Source organism: Hypanus sabinus, chromosome 8, assembly GCF_030144855.1.
Source record: "Hypanus sabinus isolate sHypSab1 chromosome 8, sHypSab1.hap1, whole genome shotgun sequence".
Lineage (NCBI taxonomy): Eukaryota > Metazoa > Chordata > Chondrichthyes > Myliobatiformes > Dasyatidae > Hypanus > Hypanus sabinus.
Window position 1 is genome coordinate 92,694,003 of NC_082713.1, and position 26,125 is coordinate 92,720,127.

At 43.2% G+C, this 26,125-nt stretch overlaps 1 protein-coding gene across 4 annotated transcripts in view; it reads right to left on the reverse strand.

Moving 5' to 3' along the window:
• brwd3 (bromodomain and WD repeat domain containing 3) overlaps positions 1–25,634 on the reverse strand; it is a 290,623-nt gene extending 264,989 nt beyond the window's left edge. For 2 of the 4 annotated variants that reach the window (XM_059977490.1, XM_059977489.1), the window contains exons 1-6: positions 25,313–25,618; positions 25,119–25,177; positions 25,004–25,033; positions 24,849–24,908; positions 17,576–17,726; positions 9,048–9,146 (exon numbers count right to left, since the gene is read on the reverse strand). In XM_059977490.1, the coding sequence (XP_059833473.1) occupies positions 9,048–9,146; positions 17,576–17,726; positions 24,849–24,908; positions 25,004–25,033; positions 25,119–25,177; positions 25,313–25,484 (571 nt within the window). In that variant the 5' untranslated portion in view covers positions 25,485–25,618. Of the gene's footprint in view, positions 1–9,047; positions 9,147–17,575; positions 17,727–24,848; positions 24,909–25,003; positions 25,034–25,118; positions 25,178–25,312 lie in introns of all 4 variants that reach the window. The other 2 variants (XM_059977491.1, XM_059977492.1) reach the window with 2 other exon arrangements.
• Between the last annotated feature and the right edge of the window lie 491 nt (positions 25,635–26,125).

Consider the following 26,125-nt stretch of genomic DNA (forward strand, 5'->3'; position numbering starts at 1 on the left):
CTCACCAATATATAAAAGGCCACACCGGGAGCACTGGATGCAGTATACCACACCAGCTGACTCACAGGTGAAGTGTCGCCTCACCTGGAAGGACTGTCTGGGGCCCTGAGTGGTGATGAGGGAGGAAGGGTAAGGGCAGGTGTAGCACTTGTTCCACTTCCAAGGATGTGTGCCAGGAGGGAGATCGGTGAGAAGGGTTGGGGGGGGGGGGGGGGGGGGGAAACAAGTGGACAAGGGAGTCGCATAGGGAGCGATCCCTGTGGAAAGCAGAAAGGGGGGGAGGGAGGGAAAGATGTGCTTGGTAGTGGGATCCCGTCGGAGGTGGCGGAAGTTACGGAGAATTATACGTTGGACCTGGAGGCTGGTGGAGTGGTAGGTGAGGACAAGGGGAACCCTATCCCGAGTGGGGTGGCAGGCAGATGGGGTGAGGGTAGACGTGCAGAAAATGGGACAGATGCATTTGACAGCAGAGTTGAAGGTGGAAGAAGGGAAGCCCCTTTGTTTAAAAAAGAACGACATCTCCTTCGATATGGAATGAAAAGCCTCATCCTGAGAGCAGATGTGGCGGAGACGGAGGATTTGTGAGAAGGGGATAGCATTTTTGCAAGACAGGGTGGGAAGAGGTAGTCCAGGTAGTCTAGGTGAAGCCACACTCAGGTTGGAAGAACAACTTCTACTGTCAAGATCTTTTTTCTCACTTTCTCGTGGCACTCTTCTTCTATATGTGCCAACCATTGTTTAATTCAATTTAAAATTGTTCACCGTTATTATTTAACAAAGCAGAGACTATCTAAAATATTTCCTTGTGTCAACAACTACTGTGATAGATGTATAACTGAAGTAGCTACTTTGTCACATATGTTCTGGTCATGCTCTTCATTAAAATCGTTTTGGAAATCTTTATTTTCAGAGCTTTAGAAATTGTAGAAAATTAATTTACAACCTAATAGATTGACTGTTCTATTTGGAATAGTTCCACATCATACTTAGGGTATCTGGTCTTCAATCAACATGTAATAGCATTTGTTACACTACTGGCAAGAAGGGCTATTTTATTAAAATGGGAAGATATTTCTTCCCCTACATTAATTGAATGGTTTTCTCAAGTAATGTTATGTCTTAGTTTGGAAAAAATTAGAAGCAGAACTTTTGATCCTCGATTCGATTTTGAGAGAAGATGGGGTTCTTTTGCCAAATATTATCATTTAATTTGAATTAAGCTATATGATTTCCTTCCAATTTTTTTTTAAATAAATATGAAATGGCGATTGATGACTTTTTTTATACTTAGATGGTCAAACATATTGCTCCAGGATGGTTGATTCCTAATGGGTTTTTTTCCCTTTTTTTGTAGTTAGTGCGGGTTTTTTTTCCTAGTTAGATGGGGTTCTTTTTTTCCTTCTTTTTCCTATATATATATATGAATTTTTTTTTCCATTTTTCTATTTTACCAAGCTTTTTTTCCTTCAGCTTTATTAATTGTATACATATTAATCTGTTGAAGTTTTGTCTCATTTTATAGCTGTAGAAGATTATGTACTAATAAAAAGATTCTAAAATGAAAATGACATTCTGTGAGCAGGGTGATCCATTTATGGAAACTCACAGAACACAGAACAGTAATAGGGTGCCACAGTGGAATGACACTATTACAGCTCGGGGCATCAGAGACTGGAGTTCAATTCCAACATCCTTTCTAACGAGCTTGTACGTTTCTCCCCATGAACGCATGGGTTACCTTCAGACACTCCTGTTTCCTCCCACAGTCAAAAGATGCATGGGTTAGTAGGTTAATTAGTCTTTATAAGTTGTCCTGTGATTAGGCTAGGGTCAAACAGGTGGGTTGCAGGGTGGTGAGGCTTTGGGCCAGAACAGCCTGTTCTACACGCTATCTTAATAAATAAATAGATAGATAGATAGATAGATAAATAAATAGATAGAGATATGGCAACAGGGCCTTGAGTACACTAGTAAAATTTTACTTACTAGTACTAGTTACACTAATAATTAAAATTTTATTAGTCTCTTCTGCTTACACATCTGTTCATGTGCCTATCTAAGAGCCTGTTAAATACCTCAGTCACATCTGCCTCCACCACCACCCCAGCAGTGCATTCCAGGCAGCTATCACAGTATAAAAAAAAAATTGGCTTGTGGCGACCCACTTCCTAGCACACTCGAACCGGCTCACAAATAGCCAGCGCGCCGGCACAAAAGCCAGTCCCAAAAGGGCACCAGGTCTGCTTCACCAACAAAGGGAAAAGCCTGCGGGGGATTGTGAGTACGTGCCCCTACAGCATCCGCGCCCGGGGAGGGCGGGATCAGGGAGGCTTTAAAGCAAGGCTGTGAAGTTAGAATAAAATCTTTCTTTAACTGCAGTTTACCGACTCCGTGTCGTTATTTTAGCACTGCATGTAGCACACTGCTTCAGGCTCACAATTTACACCCCTCTTAGCATAAAAAATGCATGCAGACTATAGTATTAGACATTTCAACCCTGGAAAAAGATACTGGTTGCCAACTTATAAACTTCTATCAGGATCAACAGAAAATGTACAAATGCTGGAAATCCAGGCAACACATACATAGAATGCTGAAACTCAGCAGGCCAGCCAGCACATATGGAAAAAGGTACAGTTGACATTTCGCACCGAGAACCTTCAGCAGGGCTATTTTTTACCCCCACAGATGCTGCCTGGCCTGCTAAGTTCCTTCAGCATTTTGTATGTTTTGCTTAAACCTAATAGGTTTCCCTTCTGCCCCTGTGAACACAGAGAAAACAACGCAGAGGACTTAACAAGGGCAATATCAAATGGTATTGGAATATCTGCAAAATTATTGAGAAAATCTTTTTAAAAGAGCAAAGACTGGCTGAGATAAATGAGGAGGAAATAATTGAAACTAAAGAAGTATTAGACAATAAAGCAACCCAATAGAAATAATGGGCAAATGGGAGGGGTTGGATAAGTGACTCCATAGATTATGGATATATTGGTCGAGCAGTTGCAAAATTATCTATACAGGTAGCCCGAGTTGCGAACGTCTGACTTACAGACGACTCGTACTTACGAACCGAGGAAAGAGTATGCCGTCCACCATTTTGTCAGATCCCAACATTGTCCGCCATTTTAAGTAGTTGCCGTTGACACCGTGTTGAGTGTTTAACTTCGTATTTGGCTTAAAATTCTCTTAGTAAGATTCACCCTGACCCCACTCCACCCACCCCCCCCCATTCCGGTCAGCTGGTGGAGCAGTGAGATCAGCGCCGGGTTGGAGAATGGAGATTTCCGAGTTCGATCCAGTAACAGACCGCTCCTGTGCCAGGCTGATGTCGATCCAATGACTCCCGTACCATCCGTGCCGGGTTGATATCGAGCTTACAACATGACCTCATAAAAGAAAACACTGCCACCTCCACTTTAAATTCCCACACGGAATATTGTGGATGATCAAATACCCAAACCCTGCACAGCCCCCACTTGTCCCATTCAGCCTGTCTCAGCGCGGTGGTCATTAGGACCCAGCAGACCTTGGGAGCCAGCGGAGCTCGAGACCCGCCGCTCGCAGTGTTTCTGTTCGGTTGACAGCGTGCGGTGGTCCTTAAGACCCAGCAGACCTCGGGAGCCGGCGGAGCTCGGGACCCACAGACGCCGCCCGCAGTGTTTCTGTTCCATTGACAGGAAGCAATTGCGATTGAAAATAAAGTGGAAATAATAAAGCGTTTAGAAAGAGGTGAAACGCCATCGGTCATCAGAAAAACATTAGGCTACAGTCCGTCAACAATCAGAACAATTTTAAAGGATAACGGATAAAGTGAGAATAATGGAGTATGTGAAAAGCCCTGCTCCGATGAAAGCTACAATTATTACTAAGCAATGCAGTGGTTTAATTATTGGAATACATATGTTTCTTAAGTGTTTTATATGCATAGAAAGTTAAAATATATACTATATACCAAGACAAACGTTTGACTAACTGACGCTAAATAATACCGGATGTACTTGTTCAGACTTGCGTACAAATCCGACTTAAATACGGACTCAGGAACGGAACTCGTACGTAACCCAGGGACTGCCTGTATACTGCAAAGGTCTACCCTGTTTGAAACACCCCAATTCCAGAAAGATGGGAGACAGAAAACACGAAAATCATAGACAAGTTAACTTAACATTTATCAGTGGAGTAAAAAATACTAGAATCCATAAGCAGAAGCACATACAGAAAGTAAAAATACATACAGAAATCCATTCTTACTCTAATGAAAACAATCCAGATTTTTGATGTAGCAAACAGATTGGATATGGGGTATAACTAGATGTTGTGTAAGTGAATGTCCAAGAAGAATTTAATAAGGTACTGTAGCGGTGTGCTACAAGCAGCGCTAAAATTACGACACGGAGTCGGTAACTGCAGTCGAAGGAAAAACTTTATTCGAAAACTTCAGCCTCACTTTTAAGCCTCTGTCAACCGGCCCCCCATGGCGAAGAGGCTCCAAAGCTCTGTGCTCGCAAACCCCCGTAGGCTATCTAATTGTGAGTCGGTTCGCATACGCTAGGAAATGAGCCGCCACATAACCCCCCCCCAGAACCGGCGATACACCCCCCAATGTCCACAGCCTGGGCCAGAACCTGCTTGGGAGGTCGGCCTCTGCGCCGAGGCGCCGGAAACTCGGCCGGTTGCGCCAGGTCCACATGGGCCGGCTTGAGGCGGTCCACCGTGAAAACCTCCTCCTTCCCCCCAACGTCCAGCACGAACGTGGACCCGTTGTTCCGGAGCACCGTAAACGGCCCCTCGTATGGCCGCTGCAGCGGCGGCCGATGCCCGCCCCTTCGTACAAACACAAACTTAGTTCCGTAGGTCTTTGGGTACGCAGGTCGGGTGCCGCCCATGCTGTGAAGTGGGTATGGGGGCCAGGTTACCGAGCTTCTCGCGAAGTCTGCCCAGGACTGCTGCGGGAGCTTCCTCTTGCCCCCTTGGGGCTGGTAGGAACTCCCCGGGGACGGCCAGGGGCGCGCCGTATACCAACTCGGCCGACGAGGCGTGCAGGTCGTCCTTGGGCGCTGTGCGAATGCCGAGTAGGACCCAGGGAAGCTCGTCCACCCAGTTGGCTCCTCGCAGGCGGGCCATGAGGGCCGACTTCAGGTGACGGTGGAAACGCTCCACTAGCCCGTTCGACTGTGGGTGGTAGGCAGTGGTGTGGTGCAGCTGAGTCCCCAAAAGGCTGGCCATAGCTGACCACAGGCTGGAGGTGAACTGGGCGCCTCTGTCGGAGGTAATGTGGGCTGGTACACCAAAGCGGGATATCCAGGTGGCGAGCAGGGCTCGGGCGCAAGATTCGGAGGTGGTGTCGGTGAGCGGGACCGCCTCTGGCCATCTTGTGAACCGGTCCACGATAGTCAGGAGGTAACGCGCTCCGCGCGCCACTGGCAGGGGGCCCACGATATCCACATGAATGTGGTCGAAACGCCGGTGGGCGGGATGGAACTGCTGCGGTGGGACTTTGGTGTGCCGCTGCACCTTGGCCGTCTGGCAGTGCATGCACGTTCTGGCCCATTCACTGACCTGTTTGCGGAGTCCGTGCCAAACGAACCTGCTGGAAACCATCCGGACAGTTGTCCGGATGGAGGGATGCGCCAAGTTATGAATGGAGTCGAAAACACGTCGCCGCCAGGCTGCGGGGACGACCGGACGGGGCCGGCCGGTGGCGACGTCACAGAGTAGGGTCCTCTCACCTGGGCCCACGGGGAAGTCCTGGAGCTGCAAACCAGAGACTGCAGTCCTGTAACTCGGAATCTCCTCATCTACCTGCTGTGCCTCTGCCAGTGCCTCAAAGTCTACCCCTTGGGAAAGGGCATGAACGGTAGGGCTAGAGAGCGCATCCGCCACGACATTGTCCTTACCCGAGACGTGCCGGACATCCGTTGTGTATTCAGAGATGTAGGACAGGTGGCGTTGCTGGCGGGATGACCAGGGGTCGGATGCTTTCGTAAACGCAAAGGTAAGCGGTTTGTGGTCCGTGAACGCGGTGAAGGGCCGGCCTTCTAGGAAGTACCTGAAATGCCGGATTGCCAGGTAGAGCGCCAACAGTTCCCGGTCAAAAGCACTGTACTTGAGCTCGGGTGGCCGCAGGTGTTTGCTGAAAAATGCCAGGGGTTGCCAGCGACCTGCGATGAGTTGCTCCAGCACCCCACCGACTGCCGTGTTTGATGCGTCCACTGTGAGGGCGGTAGGGGTGTCCATTCTGGGATGTACTAGCATTGCGGCGTCAGCCAAAGCTTCCTTCGTTTGAACGAAAGCGGCGGCGGACTCCGCGTCCCAGGTAATGTTCTTGCTCGGACCCGACATCAGGGCGAACAGGGGGCGCATGATCCGGGCAGCTGAAGGGAGGAAGCGGCGGTAGAAATTGACCATACCTACGAATTCCTGAAGGCCTTTGATCGTGGTGGGTCGGGGGAAGTGGCGGACCGCATCTACCTTAGCGGGCAGAGGGGTTGCCCCGTCTTTAGTAATCCTGTGGCCCAGGAAGTCAATGGTATCAAGTCCGAACTGGCATTTGGCAGGGTTGATTGTAAGACCGTACTCACTCAGTCGGGCGCAGAGTTGACGGAGGTGGGACAGATGCTCCTGACGACTGCCGCTGGCTATGAGGATGTCATCCAAATAGATGAACGCGAAGTCCAGGTCCCGTCCCACCGCGTCCATTAACCGCTGGAACGTCTGTGCGGCATTCTTCAGGCCGAACGGCATGCGGAGGAACTCGAAGAGGCCAAACGGGGTGATGAGAGCCGTTTTGGGGACGTCGTCAGGATGCATCGGGATTTGATGGTACCCTCGGACAAGGTCGACCTTGGAGAAGATCGGGCGCCGTGCAGGTTTGCCGCAAAGTCCTGAATGTGCGGCACAGGGTAGCGGTCCGGTGTGGTAGCCTCGTTCAGCCTGCAGTAGTCGCCGCACGGTCTCCAGCCCCCCGTCGCTTTGGGCACCATGTGCAGGGGGGAAGCCCAGGGGCTGTCGGACCGCCGGATGATCCCCAATTCCTCCATTCTCTGGAACTCCTCCTTCGCCAGTCGGAGCTTGTCCGGGGGAAGCCGCCAAGCACGGGCATGGAGGGGTGGTCCCTGTGTCGGGATGTGGTGCTGTACGCCGTGCCTGGGCATGGCTGCTGTGAACTGCGGTGCCAGAACCGATGGGAACTCCGCCAGGACCCTGGTGAAGTTGTTGTCGGACAGCGTGATGGAGCCGAGGTGAGGGGCTGGCAACTGGGCCGCGCCCAGGGAGAACGTCTGAAAGGTCTCGGCGTGTACCAGTCTCTTCCTGGGCAGGTCAACCAGCAGGCTGTGAGCTCGCAAAAAATCCGCACCCAGAAGCGGTTGGGCTACGGCGGCCAGTGTGAAGTCCCACGTGAACTGGCTGGGGCCGAACTGTAGCTGCACCTGACGGGTGCCATAGGTCCTTACTGTGCTGCCATTCACGGCCCTCAGGGGGGGACCCGGTGCCCTGCTGCGGGTGTCGTAACCCGTCGGAGGTAAAACGCTGACCTCAGCCCCAGTATCGACCAAAAAGCGGCGTCCCGACCTGCTATCCCACACATACAGGAGGCTATCCCGATGGCCAGCCACCGTAGCCATCAGCGGCGGCTGGCCCTGGCGTTTCCCGGGAACTTGCAGGGTGGGCGGCAACGGCGGGCTTCTGCGCCCCACCGCTGGTGGTAGAAGCACCAGTGGTCATTGGGCCGGGGGTTAGTGGGCTCTGCGGCCGGGCCTGGACTGGTTTGCTGCCGGGAGCGTGGCTGGGAGATCTGTGCGATGGACGCCCCGCTCACCTTTTTGGCGTTCCACAGCAAGTCCGCCCGGGCTGCCACCTTCCGGGGGTCACTGAAATCCGCGTCGGACAGCAGCAGGCGTATGTCCTCGGGCAGCTGCTCCAGGAATGCCTGCTCAAACATGAGGCCTGTGTGTCCCTCGGCCAGAGACAACATCTCATTCATTAAAGCCGATGGAGGTCTGTCGCCCAAGCCATCCAGGTACAGTAAACGGGCAGCCCGCTCGCGCCGTGAGAGTCCGAAAGTCCTGAGGAGCAGAGCTTTGAATTCCGTGTACTTGCCGTCTGCCGGGGGCGACTGTACGAACTCCGCGACCTGGGCAGCTGTGTCCTGGTCGAGGGAGCCCACCACGTAGTAGTAGCGGGTGTCTTCTGAGGTGATCCGGCGAACGTGGAATTGGGCTTCGGCTTGCTGGAACCATAGGTCCGGGCGCTGTGTCCAGAAACCCGGCAGTTTCAACGAAACCGCATGAACAGAGGCGGCGTCGGTCATTTCTGGTCCAAAAATCGTTTGGACCGTCGGGGTCACCAATTGTAGCGGTGTGCTACAAGCAGCGCTAAAATTACGACACGGAGTCGGTAACTGCAGTCGAAGGAAAAACTTTATTCGAAAACTTCAGCCTCACTTTTAAGCCTCTGTCAACCGGCCCCCCATGGCGAAGAGGCTCCAAAGCTCTGTGCTCGCAAACCCCCGTAGGCTATCTAATTGTGAGTCGGTTCGCATACGCTAGGAAATGAGCCGCCACAGTACCACATAAGATCCTGTTCATTGCATTGATAGTAACATACTGGCATGGATAGGAGAATTACAAATGAAAACAGCTAGTAGGGTGATAGAGAGATCCATTCTGGGATCCTGCTTACCACTGAAGAATACCCATCTTCCGACCTGCTCTAGTAGGACTAATTTAATTTCACCCACCTCCAAAAATACACTCATGGATGTACTGGATATACCATAAACTTCATAGGAAGGTAAGTATATTCTATCTTTCTGGAATTGATCACTGCCTCATACTTATGTGTACTAATTTTATTCTCCACTTGCTTAAGCATTCGAATACGTCTTGCCAAATACTGACTGCGAACCGAACAGCCTTCAAGAGCCTCACTGTCATTTACACTCCATTCCACCCAACTTCCAAATTTGTAATGCAAAAATAAATGTGGATGTATCAAATGGAGAGATTTTTATTTTTAAATTTCCAATAACCTTTCCATCTTACCAATATTTGGAGATTTTCCGTAATTGACAGGTGGTTCTGGTGGTCTTCCACGATGAAGGGCAGCAAAGGCCGAACCTTTCCACAGTACATGTTTGCAATCTGTAGATGTAAAAAAAAGCAACATTTAATTTGTAATACACAAGTGCTAATGACAAGGCTTGCATTTATGCACTTCAGAAGACGGTAAAGAGCCACATTCAGACTGCTAAAATCAGTACTCCCAGTGCTATTAGATAAAGAACTCCAGAATTCTGAACACTGAAGGGTCAGTGGTACATTTCCAAGCCAGCATGGTAGTAACTTGCAGAGTAATTGAACTATCAGCTTTCTAAATAGTTGGAAAGTGCCAAATCAAATTCTTAACTACACTTACTTACTACCACCACGAGATGTGTTGGAGCAGGCATAGAACATTTTTAAAGTGAATGGAGAGCAACCAGAGGTCATGGTGCACATTGGCACCAAGGATATAGGTACAAAGTAAAAAGAGGGATGTGGTCAGCGTAATAAGTATAGAGTGTTAGGAAAGAGACCCCAAAGGTAGTAACTTTTGGGTTATGCCAGTGCCATATGCTTATCAGGGCAGAAATAAAATAATACAAGAGATGAACCTGCGGCTGAGGCGCTGGTGTGGTGGGGGGAGGGGGGAGAAACAGGGTTTCAGGTTTTTCAAATCACCAAAACCAATAATTAGTTGATGCTACTTGTAAGGGTTAAAACGAGTTTAATGGGGGATGGGAAGCAAAGCACCAGGTCAGAAAGTGAAGAGAATGAGAGGAAGGACCAGGTAAGAAAGAACAAAATACACACAATTGAATGGATAGGTTGAAAGTTGTTTATTTTAATGCTGAGTAGTAAGGGTAAGAGTGAATAAACTTAGTGATAGATCAATACATGAAACTATGATTCTGTAGCCATTACAGAAACTTAGTTGACAGATGCACTGGACTGTTTTGATGTTTTACTTTTTAAAAAGTGGAGAAGATAAAAGACGGACTTGAAGTTGCACTATTGATATTGAAGTCAATATCAAGTTGCAGTTAGGAGACATAATGGAGGGCCCATTCACCGAGTCCAAATATGAGTTGATTCTACCCCACACACACCCTCACAAGTAGTTTTCCTACCACTGGATCTACATGGGTACAACTCAAAAATAAGAAAGGTGCAATCACTCTGATGGGATTATACTACAGACCCCAGAATAGCCACAAAGACACTGAGAAGCAATTGCACAGGCAGACTAGGAAAACAGTGTAAAAGTAGGGCTGGTGAGTGGGGAACATCAATTTCCCCAATATAGACTGGGATTTTCTTATCCAAGACGTTAAATTCGGCAGAATTTGTTGGGTGCATCCACTAGGACAGTTTCTAAAATGAGTATACTGCACCTGGAATTGGGAAATAAGCTAGCTAGGTAACTGAACTTTCGGTGGGAGAACATATAAGAAACAGTAATCACTACTTCTTAAATTTTAAAGAGTGCTATGAATTGGAATGTGTATGGACCTTGTGAGAAAATATTAAACAGCAGCAGGGTAAATTACAAGAATATTAGACAGTATGTAAGGATATTTAACTGGGAATTACTATATTAGGACAAGTCCACATCTAACAGATGGAGAGCGTTTAAAGAACTACACAGACTACAGGACACATATGTTCCAGTACTCAAGAGGAATAAGGATGGGAACATCGGATTATGAGAGAAAGATGGTGAATCAAGCTAAGAAAGAATATATATATAAAGTTTCAGAAGCTAAATTCAAATGAAGCCCTTGAAAGTTGTAAAGAAACTAGAAAAGAATTCAAGAAGTGAATTAGGAAAACCAGGATGGGCCAAGGAAAGTCCTTGGCAAGTAGCTATTAAAGCAAATCCCCAAGCATCCAATACATTTATGAACAAGAGCATTAACTCGAGAGAGTGGATACCACTCAAGGATAAAAGACAGAATGTGTTGAGAGACAGAGAATGTGGATGAGGTATGAACAGAGTACTTTCATTCAGTCAGTATCTGACAAGGTGAAGGGGGTAGAGGATGGTGAGATTACCACAGAGCATACCAAAATATCAGGGCATTTTGAGATGAAGAACGAGGTAGTGCTGGGTCTTTGAAAGAACATGAATAAAGCCCTAGAGTCCACAGCATGATGGGACATACACCATGTTATTGAGGGAAGCAAGTGATGAGATTAATGATGTCTTGATAAAGATCTTGTGCAGCCACAAACAGGGTCCCAGATGACTGTAATATTGTTCCATTTTCAAGAAGGGAGATACAGATAATTGTGTAAACTATAGACTGATTCATACAAGTAGCAAAGAAGCTATTGAAGAGGATTCATAGGGTTGGAATTTGAGCATTGGGAAACTAAGAGCATAAGTCACAGGATCAGAATTAGGCCATTCAGCTCACTGAGTCTCTACTGATTTATTTTTCCACTCAACACATTTTCATAGCATCTCCCCATAACCACTAATCCCCTTACTGATCAAGAAACTATTAAATTCTGCTTTAAAAATACCCAATGACTACATCTACAGCCATCTATGGCAAGGATTCCAGATTCTCCATCTAAATTCTAGCTTATCCCTTGTCTATTCTGCGGCTATACCCTTTAGTACTTAACTCCTGGTGTACTCACCTTAAACTTATGACTCTGAGGCTAAGCATAGCTCCATTTTTAAATTTACTGCTGTTGGTCAAATCAAAGGTGGTGCCAAATCAGCAGAAAGGACGGCAACTGAAAATCTGGATGAGTGGTACCATAAAAACAACCTCTTACTCAATGTCAGCAAGACCAAGGAGCTGGTTATTAACTTCAAAAGGAAAGCAGAGGTTCATGAAAAAATCGTCATCAGGGGATCAGAGGTGGAGAGGTGGATCAGCGATTTAAATCAGCGAATTTAAATTCCTCAGTGTAATCATTTCAGAGGATCTGTCCTGGCCCAGCACACAAGTGCAATTACAAAGAAAGCACGGCATTACCTCTACTTCCTTAAAAGTTTGCAAAGATTCAGCATAACCATAGATATATGGTGGAGAGTATATTCACAACCTGGTTATGAAAACACCAATGTTCTTGCACAGGATATCCTACAGAAAATAGTGGATACAGCCTAGTCCATCATGGTAATCCCTATGCCACCAATGAGCACATCTACTTGAAGATCAGGAACAGCTATTACCCCTCAATCATCAGGCTCTTAAGCAAAGGGAATAACTTCATTTGCCCCATCACTGAAACATTCCCACAACCAATGGACTCACTTTCAGGGATTCTTCACCTCACATTCTGAATATATATTCTGTGGGTTTTTTTATTCTCTCTTTCATATTACACAGGCTATTGTCCTTTAAACATTTGGTTTTGTCCATCCTGTTGGGTGTGATATTCCAATGATTCTAATGTTTCTTGGATTTAGTATGTATGCACTCAAGAAAATGAACTTCAGGGTCGTACATGGTGACATATATATATACATTCTGGAAATAAACATACTTCCAACTTTACTTTGAAATATAGTCAGACCAATGGCTTATAAAGACTGAGCAATACATACTTGTTTTTATATCCTCTCAAAATGAATGCTAACATTGCATTTGCCTTTCTTACTTACCAACACAACCTGCAAGTTAACTTTAAGGAAATTAACTTCAACTAAGACTCCAAAGTCCATTTGAACCTCCAATTTCTCTATTCACACCCAATTTAAAAAGTAGGCCATGCCTTTATTCCTATCACAACAGTGCATGATTGTACACTTCCCTACCATCCGCCACTTCTTTGCCAATTCTCCGAGTCTGCCAAATCCTTCTGCAGATTCCCTACTTCATCAACATTACTTCCCTTTGTGTCAACTACAAAATTAGCCACGAAGTCATGAATTTCATCATCCAGATTAACATATAATGTGAAAAGCAGCAGAGCCAACACTGACCAATGCAGAACATCAGTAATGAACAGTAGCTAAACAAAAATGCCACCCTTTATTCTCATTCATTGCCTTCAGCTGATCAGCAAATATTCTGTCCATACTAACATCTTTCCTGTAATACCATGGGCTCTTACATTCTTTAGCAGCCTCACATACACCACCTTCTCAAGCATCCACTGACTCTCCTTTGTCTATGGTGCCTATTATTTCCAAAAAGAATTCCAACAAATTTGTCAGACCACAAGAGACAAGAGCACAATTAGGCCGTTCAGCCCATCTAATCTACTCTGTCATCCCATCCTGGCTGATCCCGGATCCCACTCAACCCCACACGCCTGCCTTCTCATCATATCCTTTGATGTCCTGACCAAACAGGAAACTACCAATCTCCACTTTAGAACTTGGCTTTAGAACTTTAGAACCCAAGAACTTGGCTCCACCACAGTCTGTGGCAGAGCATTCCACAGATTTACTAGTCTCTGGCTTAAAAAAAAATTCTTCCTCATCTTCCTTACATCTATTCTAAAAGGTCACCTCTCAAATTTGAGGCTGTGCCCTCTAGTTCTGGATACCCCCACCATAGGAAATATCCTCTCCACATCCACCTTATCAAGTCCTTTAAACATTCAGTAGGTTTCAATGAGATCCCCACCCATTCTCCTAAATTCCAGTGAGTACAGGCCCAAGCTGCCAATTGCCTCTCATATGTTTACCCCTTCATTCCCAGAATGATCCTCATGAACTGCCTCTGGACTCCTTCCATTAACAACACATCCTTTCTGAGATAAGCGGCCCAAACCTGTTGACAATACTCCAAATGCAACCTAACTAGTGTCTTATAAAGGTTCAGCATTATCTCCTTGCTTTTATATTCTGTTCCCCTTGAAATAAATGACAACATTGCATTTGCCTTTTCTACCCAGACTCAACCTGTAAATTAACCTTCTGGGAGTCTTGCTCAAGGACTCCTAAGTCTCTCTGCACCTCTGATGTGTGATCCATTCAGGTAAATGTGCAGTATTGTTCCTTTTACCAAAATGCATTATCATACATTTCCCAACACTATATTTCATCTGCCACTTTTTTACCCATTCCTCCAATTTGTCTGTTGCAATTGTATTGTTTCCTCAGCACTACCTACCCCTCCACATTTCTTCGTATCATACCCAAACTTTGCCATAAAGCCACCAATTCGATTATCTGAATCATTGACAAAGAACATGAGAAGTAACAAACTTCTAAGGAATATCACTAGTCATCAGCAACCAGCCAGAAAAGGCGCCCTTTATTCCTCTTCGTTGCCTCCTGCCTGTCAGCCTTCCTCAATCCATGCCAGTATCTTTCCTGTAATGCCATGAAATTTTATCTTGTTAAGCAGCCTCATGTGCGGCATCTTATCAAATGCCTTCTGAAAATCCAAGTAAATGACATCCACTGTATCTCCTTTGTCCAACCTGCCTGTTACTTCCTCGAAGAACTCTTAACAGATTTTTCAGGAAAGATTTCCCTTTACAGAAACCATGCTGACTTTGGCTTATTTTATCTTGTGAGGTACCCCGAAACTTCATCCTTAATAATGGACTCCAACACTTTCCCAACCACTGAGGTGAGACTAACTGGCCTATAATTTCCTTTCATTTGCCTTCCTTTGACAGCCATGGTTGCCTACTCCTGCCATTTGAGTATTACTACTTCTGTGAAACATATCTATCCTATTTTGTGAACTATTCCCAGAAATTTCAGACAGCTCTGCTCTGCCGTCATCCCCAGTAGTATCCACCTGGGCAAGCTCCTCTCTCATGCCTCTGTAATTCCCTTTGTTTCATTGTAATGATACATGTGATATGATTTCCTTCTCAAATTGCAGTATGAATTCAATCATATTGTGATCACTACCTCTTAAGGGTTCCTTTCTGTTAAGCTCCTTAATAAGATCTGGGATATAACACAACACCCAATCTAAGATAGCCTTTCCTCTAGTAGGCTCAAGCACAAGCTGCTCTAAAAAGCCATCTCTTAGGCATCCAACAAATTCCCTCTCTTGTGATCCTACACCAACCTGATTTTCCCACTCCTCTTGCATAATGAAATTCATTACAGTTGTGAAATTATCCTTATTAAATACCTTTTCAGCTCCCTTTGCAATCTCAATCCCAGATCTTGGCTGCTTGGAGCCCTAAATGATTCCCAAAATGGCTTTTTAACCCTTGTAGTTTCTTAACACCATCGACATTCAACATTCTCTGACCCTAGGTCAGCTCTTTCTAAAGATGTAATTCTATCTCTTACGAACAGAGCCGCACCACCACCTATGCCTTCTACTGAAAGGACCCATGTCTTTTCAATACAAAGTATATCCTTTGATGTTAGGCTCACAAATATGGCCTTCTTTCAGCCACAAGTCAGTGATGCCCACAACATCACACTGACCAGTCTCTATTCACGCCACACGTTCATCCACTTTATTCCGAATGCTTTGCACATTTAAATACAGCATCTTCAGTTTGCATTCCTTGCCCTTTTGAGTTTTGTCTCTGTGGTAAAATTTAACTCAATTTGCACCCAATCATTGGCTATCATTCCTTACATTCATGTTGCACCCATCAGCTACTTTCAAATCTGCTAGTTCAGCCTCAGCTCTATCATCTGGAGGGCTGAAAAATCACAAATGTCAATTCACTTTTTAAAAGAAGGAAGGAGGCAAGAGACAAGAAATTATAGGCCAGTTAGCCTCATTCCAGTGGCTGGGAGGGTGCTGGAGTCGATTGTTAAAAGACCTGGTTTCGGGATACTTGGAGGCACAGGATAAAATAGGCCAAAGCCGGCATGGTTGCCTTAAGGGAGAATCTTGCCTGACAAATCTGATGGAATTCTTTGAGCTATCTTTTGATGCTTGAAAGATCACTTCTAATGTCTCCAGTCACTTCAGCGACCTCTTTCAGAAACCTGGGGTATTATCCACCTGGTCCAAATGATTAATCTATCTTCACTTTTCAGCTTCCCAAGCACTTTTTCTTTAATAATAGCAACTACACTCACTTCTGCCCACTGATACTCTTGAATTTCTTGCATGGTGTCTTCCACAGTGAAGACTGATGCAAAATACTTATTCAGCTTGTACCCCCATCGTTACCTTTCCAGCATCATTTTCCAGCAGTCTGATACCCACTCTTGCCTCTCTTTAATTCTTTATACAACTGAAAAATCCTTTCATTGTTTCTCCTCTTAAAGTTTTTCAGTTTCTTTCTGTTGGTTTTAGGTTTCACAATCCTCTAGCTTCTTACTAATTTTTGCAATATAGTATGCTTTCTCCTTTGTTTTTAATGGTTGCATCATCATTCCTTTAGGTGGCTTCTTCTTTGGAATTTTGCACAACACCAACCACTGCTACTCTATCGTTATTCCTTCTAGTGGCCCCTTTCAATCATCCTTGGCCAGCTCCTCGCCAATGTCCCTGGAGTTACTCTTACTCAACTATATACCAATACACCCAAATTTAGCTTCTCCCTCTCAAACTGCAGGGTGAATAATTATGATTACTGCTTCCTGAAGGTTCCCATTATCTCCTTTGCAAAAAAATTTGATTTGTTTTTTTTTGAGATGATGGTGATCCATGAAGATTAAGATGTAGAGGACTTCTACATGGATTTAAGTAAGACGCTTCACAAGACTCCTTATGGCAGACTCATCCAAAAGATTAGGATGTATGGGATCCAGATAGACGGTATTTGAACTCAGAATTTGCTTTCTGACAGATAATAAAAGGGTTGCAGACAATAGGATTCATTCCAGATGCAGGTCTGTGTCCAGATGTTGCGCTGGGATCTGCACTGGAACTAGTATATGACTTCGATGTAAGCAAGGATGAATGAGTTAGTAAGTCCACAGGTGGTGCAAAATTTGGTGATGCTCTGCATAGTGCCGAAGACTGACAAAGGATTCAGCAGGATATATATCATTTGCAGATAAGAGAAGAGAAACAATGGATAGAGGTTAATCCATGCAAGTGTGAAGTGTTGCACTTGGGGGAATCAAATGTAAAGAGAAAGAACTGTGTTAATGACAGGACCCTAACAGTATTACCATCCAGAGGGATCTTGGGTTCCAAGTCCATCAGTTGAAAGTGGTTGCAAGAATTGATAGAGTAATTAAGGTGGCATATGGCAATGCTTGCCTTTATTAGTTGAAGCAATGAGTTCAAGTCATGACATTATACTGCAGCTTTATAATCGCATCTGGAGTGCTGTATTCAATTCTGGTCGCCCCACTACAGGAAGAATGTGGAGGCTTGTGAACTACAAACCTGATCCTCTATCAAAATAACTAACTCACATTCAAATATTTGTCCAAATTAGCTACAATAATGACAAGCCGGAATGTGCTTTCAAAGGTAGTGCTTTTGTCAATTAGAATGTCATTTAAAGAATCCCTTGAATAGATTTTCTAAAGCTAAAAAAATTTCCAATCCGCTGTCTTTTGAATATTTATATTAAATAACCAAATCAATTAAAAGCACATCTATAACTTCTTCACCAAAAGCACTGTCAAAATAATACTTAAATATAATGCATCATCCATTTTTATTTACCTTTTATAGTCCGCAACAATGATTGCCGCCCAACTCCGAGCAAGGTTTTCACTCCGGGAACACTAGGTGGGATTTCCTTATCCAAAAGGGGGCCAATTCGTTGACAAATCTGCAACAAGTGATCTGAAGAAACATGTTTGTTGGCTGAAACCTAAAATCAACAAACATAAATTGTTTCTAATAGTTGCACATTTGCATTATTCATGAACACAAGGCATTCTGCAGATGCTGAAAATCTTGAACACAGTCCTGATGAAGGGTCTCAGCCTGAAATATTGCCTCTTTATTCCCCTCTCGGATGCTGCCTGATCTGCTGAGTCCCTCAAGAATTTTGTTTGAACATTGTTCATGAAGTGCTATTCCATATGTAAACATAAGAACCTATAATCACACATGAATTTCAGTAAAAATTTAAATGCATGCTAACTGCAAACAAAATTAGCAGCTTTCCTGCTACACAATACTTATGAAATTAATTCACAATGTATTTCCTTGTTTTTATTGTTTTCCTTTCTCTAATACAATTTAATATGAGTTTGCAAGGAAGGATATTTAATACCCAATTCACTATGAATGTCCAATAGCTTGCATTGGAATAGTCATCTGGCATCCTCCCATCTGTAGGTGATAGGCATACAGCTGTCAAGTTCTGATGAAGCCTTATCAAGTGCTGCATTTCGAATGATAACTAACCAAGTCAATTCTGGAAAGATAGTGTCTGCCAAATATACCTCAACTGATAAAATAATTGATGAATTATGTAAGCAAATCAATAGTTGTGTCCCTGTCTATGGCAATAGAATCAACCAGGGAACTGAAACTACTCACTGAATTGGTGGCATATCCTTAGCAAGGGAATCAGATCACTGTCAACAACTACCATTTTTCAATTATTATCATCTGCGTTTCAGGGTTGCAAACTCCTTTTATAACCCTCCCTGCCACTGAGGATATCTTCAAGAGGCAATGCTTCAAGAAAACAGCATCCATCTTCATCAATCAGAACATGTTCTCTTCATGAGGTAGTAATTCAGGAGCCCGAAGACACATACTCAATATTTCAAGAACTGCTTCTTTCACTCCACCATCAGATTTCTGAACATTCCATGAACTCTACCCCATTATCTTTTACACTATCTTTTTTGTAGATTATAGCATATTTTACATATTGCACTGTACTACTACCACATAACAAATTTCAGTGATGATCAACTTGATCCTGATTCTTTAAAATGCTTGGCATATGACTTCAGTAATCTTTTGACATGTATCACTTCAAGAAGCTTTTGAAGTATTTTACAAAAGTCTATATTCCAAAGTTCTGGGGGGAAACATAACCCAAATTGACACCTTCTTAAATTCTCTAGAGTTACCTACTTTAAGTGAAGAACAAAATAGAATAATGACTGCTGACATAACTGAAGTTGAATTAAAAGCTGCAATTAGTAGGCTTAAATTAAGCAAGTCACCAGGATCAGATGGGGATACCGCAGAGTGGTACAAAGGATTTAAAAATGAGTTAATTCCTCTTTTACTCCCCACACTGAACTGGGCTCCAAACAAACGCACAAATGCCACCCAGTTGGAAAGAAGCGATAATCTCTGCTATACCGAAAGAAGGCAAGGATAATATGGAATGCAGGTCATTAAGACCAATATCCGTTCTTAATGTAGATTATAGATTATTTACCTCCATCATGGCCAAATGATTAGAGGAGTTTCTACCCATACTGATACGTAATGATCAGACAGGTTTTATAGAACAACGCCAGATACAAGACAAAATACGAAGGACCCTTCACATTATGGATCATATACAAAAAAAAATAAAATAGAAGCAATAGTGATAAACGTGGACGCTGAAAAGGTTTTTGATTCGATTAACTGGAATTTTCATTACAGAGTTTTACATAGATTTGGTTTCCAAGACACAATTATTAAAACTAAACGGACACTATATGACAATCCTACTGCTAGGATCAAAATCAATGGATATTTATCAAATAGTCTTACTCGAGAAAGGGGCACGAGACAGGGTTGTGCAAGGTCACCGCTACTCTTCGCATTATATCTGGAACCATTAGCTCAATACATCAGACAAAATGAAGATATCGGGGGAATTACTATTAAAGGGACAGAGCATAAATTGCCTTGTTACGCAGATGACATTTTGATCTATATAGGGCAACCAACATAATCTTTACCTAAATTGATGCAATCCTTTGAACAATATGGTCAATTATAAGGATACAAGATCAACATAGATAAAAACCAATAGCCCACCAAGAGAAATTGAAAGTAGATACCCCTGGGCATGGCACACAGAGTCTTTCAAATACTTGGGCATCATTATGCCAAAAGATTTTGCAAAATTATCAGAATGTAATTATCAGCCTATATATAAAAAAATTAAAAAAGATATGACAAGATGGAACCTGATATCTTTTTTCCAGTCTCAGTTCAAGGATTGAGTCTATTAAAATGAATATACTGCCCAGACTGTTATCTCTTTCAGACCCTACCAATAGAGATTATTCAAAATCAATTCAATGAACGGAACAAGATGTTATCAAGGTATATTTGGCAGGGTAAAAGGCCTCGAGTCCATCTCAAAACTTTGCAATTAGCAAAGGAAAGGGGGGGGGGGGATGGGGCCTACCTTCTCTTAGAGATTATTATTTTGCAGTACAGTTGAGAGCTGTGATATGTTGGTGCAACCTATCATATGACACTCAATGGAAAAACATTGAGGAGCAGGTACTTCCCATCCCCATACAAGCAATTTTGGCTGATAACAACCTGCAAAGGTACATAAATACTATTGATAACACATGGGTGAAACTGACTCTTAAAATATGGAAAACTACTATAAAAGAATATAATCTAGAGGGAAATATTGCAATTCTTAAATGGTGTGCATATGACTCAGAGTTTACACCAAATTGGATGCTAGATTTAAGGACCGGACAGCTAAAGGAATAACAGTTCTTTGCAACATAATGAAAGAAGGAACACTGTTCAGTTTTGAAATGCTGAAAGAGAAACACTTATTAAAAAAAAGATTTTTTAATCAGTATTTACAAATGCAACAATATGTTAATAAGACACTTAAAAATGTAACCAAGCCAAGTACATGCTTGATAGAGCTATTTAGAAAAGCATATAATTCAGATAATGGTAGTAAAATCATTTCAAGCACGTATAAGGGGTTGTCAAATCTTAAAACACATTCGACTTCATACATTAAAACAAAATGGGAGAAGGAAGGAGGGATAATTATATCTGAGGAAGAATGGACAATAATATGGAGTTATCAATGGAAGTATACAAGTTCACAGAAATGGAGGGAGTTTGGATGGAAAACTTGATAAGATATTTTATTACACCCTCTCAGAAATCCCATTATGATAGTAACCTCCCAGTTTGCTGGAGAAATTGTGGAAATCAAAATGCAAATCATTACCATATTTTTTGGGACTGCCCTGTTATCAAAAACTATTGGAGGGGGATACACAATGCCCTACAAGACGTCTTTAAATGTGAAATACCCTTGGAGAGTAAGACCATATATTTTGGATATATACCTCAAGAATGGTTGAAAAGAGATAAATATTTAATGAATATACTGTTGGTGGCTGGTAAAAAGACTCTTACTAGGAAATGGTTATCACAGAAGAGCCCAACTTTAAATGCATGGATGCAAATTACATTGGACATCTACAAAATGGAGAAGATAACAGCATCTGTTAATCAAAAGCTGGAACAATTTGATTTATACTGGGGAAAAATGGTTTAACTACATAATGCCTCATAGGCCTGATTTTATTCTCACAAATCAATCAACATGTTGTAAAAAAAAAGATCACTCCCTACTTGTATATAGTTTTTTCCGTTTGCTTGTTTTTTCTTTCCACTCTTTTCTTTAAGTGTACACCTCAGATAAATACTTTGTGGAGATTTGTAATATACATGATTATATGATATATACGTACAACGTCTGAAATACATCTTATGGAAATGTTTGATGATGAACTTCAATAAAAAATAAATCACAAAAAAAAACAAATCAACATCTCAGTCTTGCAAGTTCAGCAAATTTATTAATTGTACAAACCAGTTTGGCCAATTCAGCCAAAGGCATTGACTGCCTTTCCGTTTTACAGTATCTATTAGGTCTTCTGATGGGAGTCATTATGTCTCAATGAACACGAGATTCCTTCACCATTTTGAGTGAAGGATTGCAGGGCGTGACTGCCTTACCCACAACTATGTTTTCTGACACTGGTATTAAATGAGAACATAGTGCACACATGGAAAAAAAATCATAAAAATTGAGCAATTTAAGTTGGCCTTTATCCAAGTAACAAATGTAGCATATTAGCATAGGAGGTCTCTGATCAGATGTTGCTGCAATTTCATCTGAACTTTCAATCTATAGAAACTGGAAGGCTTTTCATCTGAGTATCAAGATAGGTTTTCCTTGTAGGGAGTGCCAAAAGATGGCCAGAAATTAAAATAATATAATTTTACTCAATTCTTCATCTCAAAACTATCAGAAGCCACCAAACTGTAAAGACTTATGTGGACTATGAAAGGTACAAATGGAAACCTCTGGGGGAATAACCATTATTGGGTAAAGTGCATACTACTCACAGAATCAATCACTCTGGTTAAATCTACTAAAGCAGCAAATGCTACTTGTCCTTACTTATTGCAGAGCTAATAGAGATTACCATTTCCTTTCCTTTGATTTCCATCACTGTACTTGAGACAAGTCATGAAATTAACTAAGAATCCAATGCACTGTCTACTACATCAAATTTTAAAAATAAATCACTGGTAGCCTACAATTCATCTTAAATATTACTCCAATTATAGCCCAAAAATTGTGTAATAACAACTTTACCAAGTTTTAAATTGCCAGAAATAGACTTCAGAATTAAAAAGTTTATACTACTCAAATACTTTGCAACATGATTAAATCAATTCCTTCAAGTCACATGACAACCACTAAACAAGCTTTAAGTTTTAAAGCCAACTCCATGACAGCACATCAAGGACACGTTCTGTCTGTGGCATGTGTTATGACTCAATAAAAGCCCAATTCTCTCTCAGATCTATAAATCCAAATCAGAAAAAGCTACAGACTGGGAAAGGGAGAATGGTTTCAAGCACTACATGTAGTAAGTTCAAAGGGGATGCAAGGCCAGCCACTAAAATGTTCAAAGTTCAAAGTAAACTTACTATCAAAGCACATGACACCATAAACAACCCTGAAATTCATTTCTTGCAGGCATTCACAGTGAATATAAGAAACACAATAGCATCAATGAAAGACTGCACCCAACAGGACTGACAACCAACCAATTTGAAAAAGACAACATGAGTAAAAACAAGAAAAACAGAATATTAATAAATAATTAAACAAATACCAAGAATATGCAATAAAGCATCCTTGGAAGTGAGTTCACAGTCTGCAGGAACAGTTCAGTGATGGAACGAATGAAGTTGTCTCCTCTGGTTCAAGAGCCTGATGGTTGAAGGGTAATAACTGAAGCTGAACCTGGTGGCGTGGGTCCTGAGCCTCCTGTATCTTCTTCCTGATGGCAACAACAAGAAGAGAGAATGGTCTGGATGGTGGGGGTCCTTGATGATGGATGCTACTTTCCTGCGACAGGGCTCCACGTAGATGTGCTCAGTGGTGAGGAGGACTTTACTTTTTGTACCACTTTTCGTAGGCTTTTCAAGGGCATGATGCAATCAGTCACCATGATGCATGATACATCACCATACATCTATAAAAGTTTGTCAAAGTTGTAGATGACATGCCGAATCTTCGTAAACTTCTGAGAAAGTACAGACACTGGTGTGCTTTCTTCATAACAGCACTTGCATGCTAAAACCAAGTCAGATCCTCCAATGTGATGAATTTGTTGACTCTCTTCAACTCTGATCGCGCCGCCCCCCCCCCCCCCCCCCCCGGCGATTGGGACTGGCTCACGGATCTCCAGTTTCCTCCTTCCTGATCAGCTCCTTGTTCTTGCTGACATTGGATGAGAAGTTGTTGCAGCATCACACAGCCACAACAATCTCCTTCCCTTATGCTGATTCTTCACCTATGATATGGTATTAAAAATGAAGTAAATTACCAATAATACCACATAAATGGGAATTCCTTAGAATCTTCAGTAGGGGCTCATTCCTGGTCCATAATATAATAAAAAGGTTTCACCTATGTCTAGATAGTTCTATTAATAAATATAAGTTAGTGATGTGTTAATGAAAATTCAACAATAGCAATGAAGAGTTTATTCTTCAGCGTTTCTAGTTTTGACAAAATTAACAGAAAAAATCTCACATTTAAATACCTTAAAATTCAGTATGAAAACATTGATTTTAAGAATCTAGCACACAGTATTTCTTAAAATGCATGTGAGTAAAAATCCATCTACTAGAGTATGTAAGCAAGAATAAAATCCATTTTAGTTCAATGAATGTGAACACAAAGCAAAAATAATAAACATTAATTTATTCACTAAAAGATGTATACCACTCCCATATTAGAAATAAAAGGGCAGACCCGAAGAGAAATAATCGCTTTCATTCCCAAGCAGCGCTACATTCTTATTTGCACCAATTCTAAGGAATCCTTTATCCTTTTGATTATTAACGAAATAATGAGGGATGGGCTCATAGGTACCACTAACTACTTAAGCATCTTTTAAATGACTAAAACAATTCCAAAGCTAACCTATATGGGAAAACGATGGCAAACAATGGTCTAGTCAGTGTTCTGAGATATTCCAGCTGTCTCATATGCAGTCAGTATAAGGCAATGCTAATGAAGTGGTAGACGTGATCGACATCAGTTTCCTGTAACACAGCCAGTTTGCCAAGCATCCAATGGAAGGTGACGTCCCATTTCACTCAATAACCACCGCATATCAGAGGCGATTCTTTCTCATTGGACGAAATTGGAGTATCCCTACGTAACTTCATATCTTACAATATTGCCCACAATTTTTTAACAAAATCACTTTCTTTCATTTCATCTTACCCAATGTTTCACGTCGTTTTTGTGCATCTACAACAGTCTGAACGGAGTAAATAACAATTTTAATCGTATGAGTTATGTCTTTAAAAGTCATTTGATATAAATATCGGGATTTTTCTATATATATTAAAAACAACTTTTTGCGGGAGATTCAACTACCATTTTTTTAAAAAACATGTTTCGGTTTTATTTTACGCCGAGTAGTTTGTAAACTCTCACCAGATTGTCGAAGCTTCTGCGATGTTCCTTCCCTTCCCAGTCTAGACGCCGGGGGATCAACTGAGGAAGGAAACAAGGGAAGAGATGAAGGCTGTGAGACCGGGGAGCAAAGAGGAAATGCTAACGCAGGACGAAGGGGTAGCTGCCGCCCTTACCTGGTGCTCCTCGAGCTCCTGGATCAGGACCTGCGCGGAACGAGGCAGAGTGAGTCAGGACTTTCAAGTACAAGAGCAAAAAACAAGAGGCTGCGGCTCGCTCGGTTGTACTTACCCGTGCTGACTTCTGACACGGCCCAGACATGAGGAAACGGGCTATCAGGTAGTAGAGTTCTGCCGGATGAGGGGAGGGGAAAAGAAGAAAGAAATGAGTAAGTCAACAGGGCGCCGAATCTGACCGGAAAAAAATGGTCCTGTATCTCGCCGCTACCCTCCCATCTCTAATATCAACCGGCCCCGGACACCCACCGCACTCCAGTTGCGACACCCGGCTGCAATCGGGGTGCTTGTCGGACATGTCGAGGCCGGGCTGGGGCTGGCGCTGGCGCTGACTCGCTGCCCTGTCTGCGGCCCCTACGCCACACGCCATCCAGGGCACGGCCGCCTCACCGTCCACCGCGTTATCCTCCGCCGTACACATCTAATCCCCCGTCTTCCCCCTCCCCTCCGCCCCAGCCTTCCTTAGCCAATATGCGGGACGGCTCAGTTACCAAGGCGCGACAATGTTTATAATAACAGCGTCTTGATGCCTGACGTTACTTTGAGAGAAGGATGGGAAACCCGCAGGCGGAAGGATACATTCGTTTTATATTACTCTTTCAGTTACGGCAAATGAACGTGATGGAGGAAGCAGCTGATTGACTGACATTGGAACCAACCAATAGCCAACGCTGCAGCTGGTTTTCAACGACTTTAAAGAGCTTATCTGGGGCGGAAGAAATATGGAGGCGTTCTGCTACTTTAAACCTGGCGACTAGGCATTTACAACTGAATGAATATTATAGCCAGTCCCGTTACCAAGAAACAAGTTTGTATTGGATGTGAGGTATTATCAGCCGGATAAGCAAGGCGTGTTACAGTGTGGACGTGGGCTGTGGCCTACCTGGTGCAGCGTTTACCGGACTGCATTGTTGAGGTCTCCAGGGCCGCCAATTCCCTTACATTATGGGATCCACTTCACTAGGCTGGAAGTAGAATATTACTGAGAGATCCTCGGTGGGTTAAGCTCGGTCAGTCCGCTCTGTTGGAACATCTGCTAGGCTTTCTCTTTTCACGTACGCT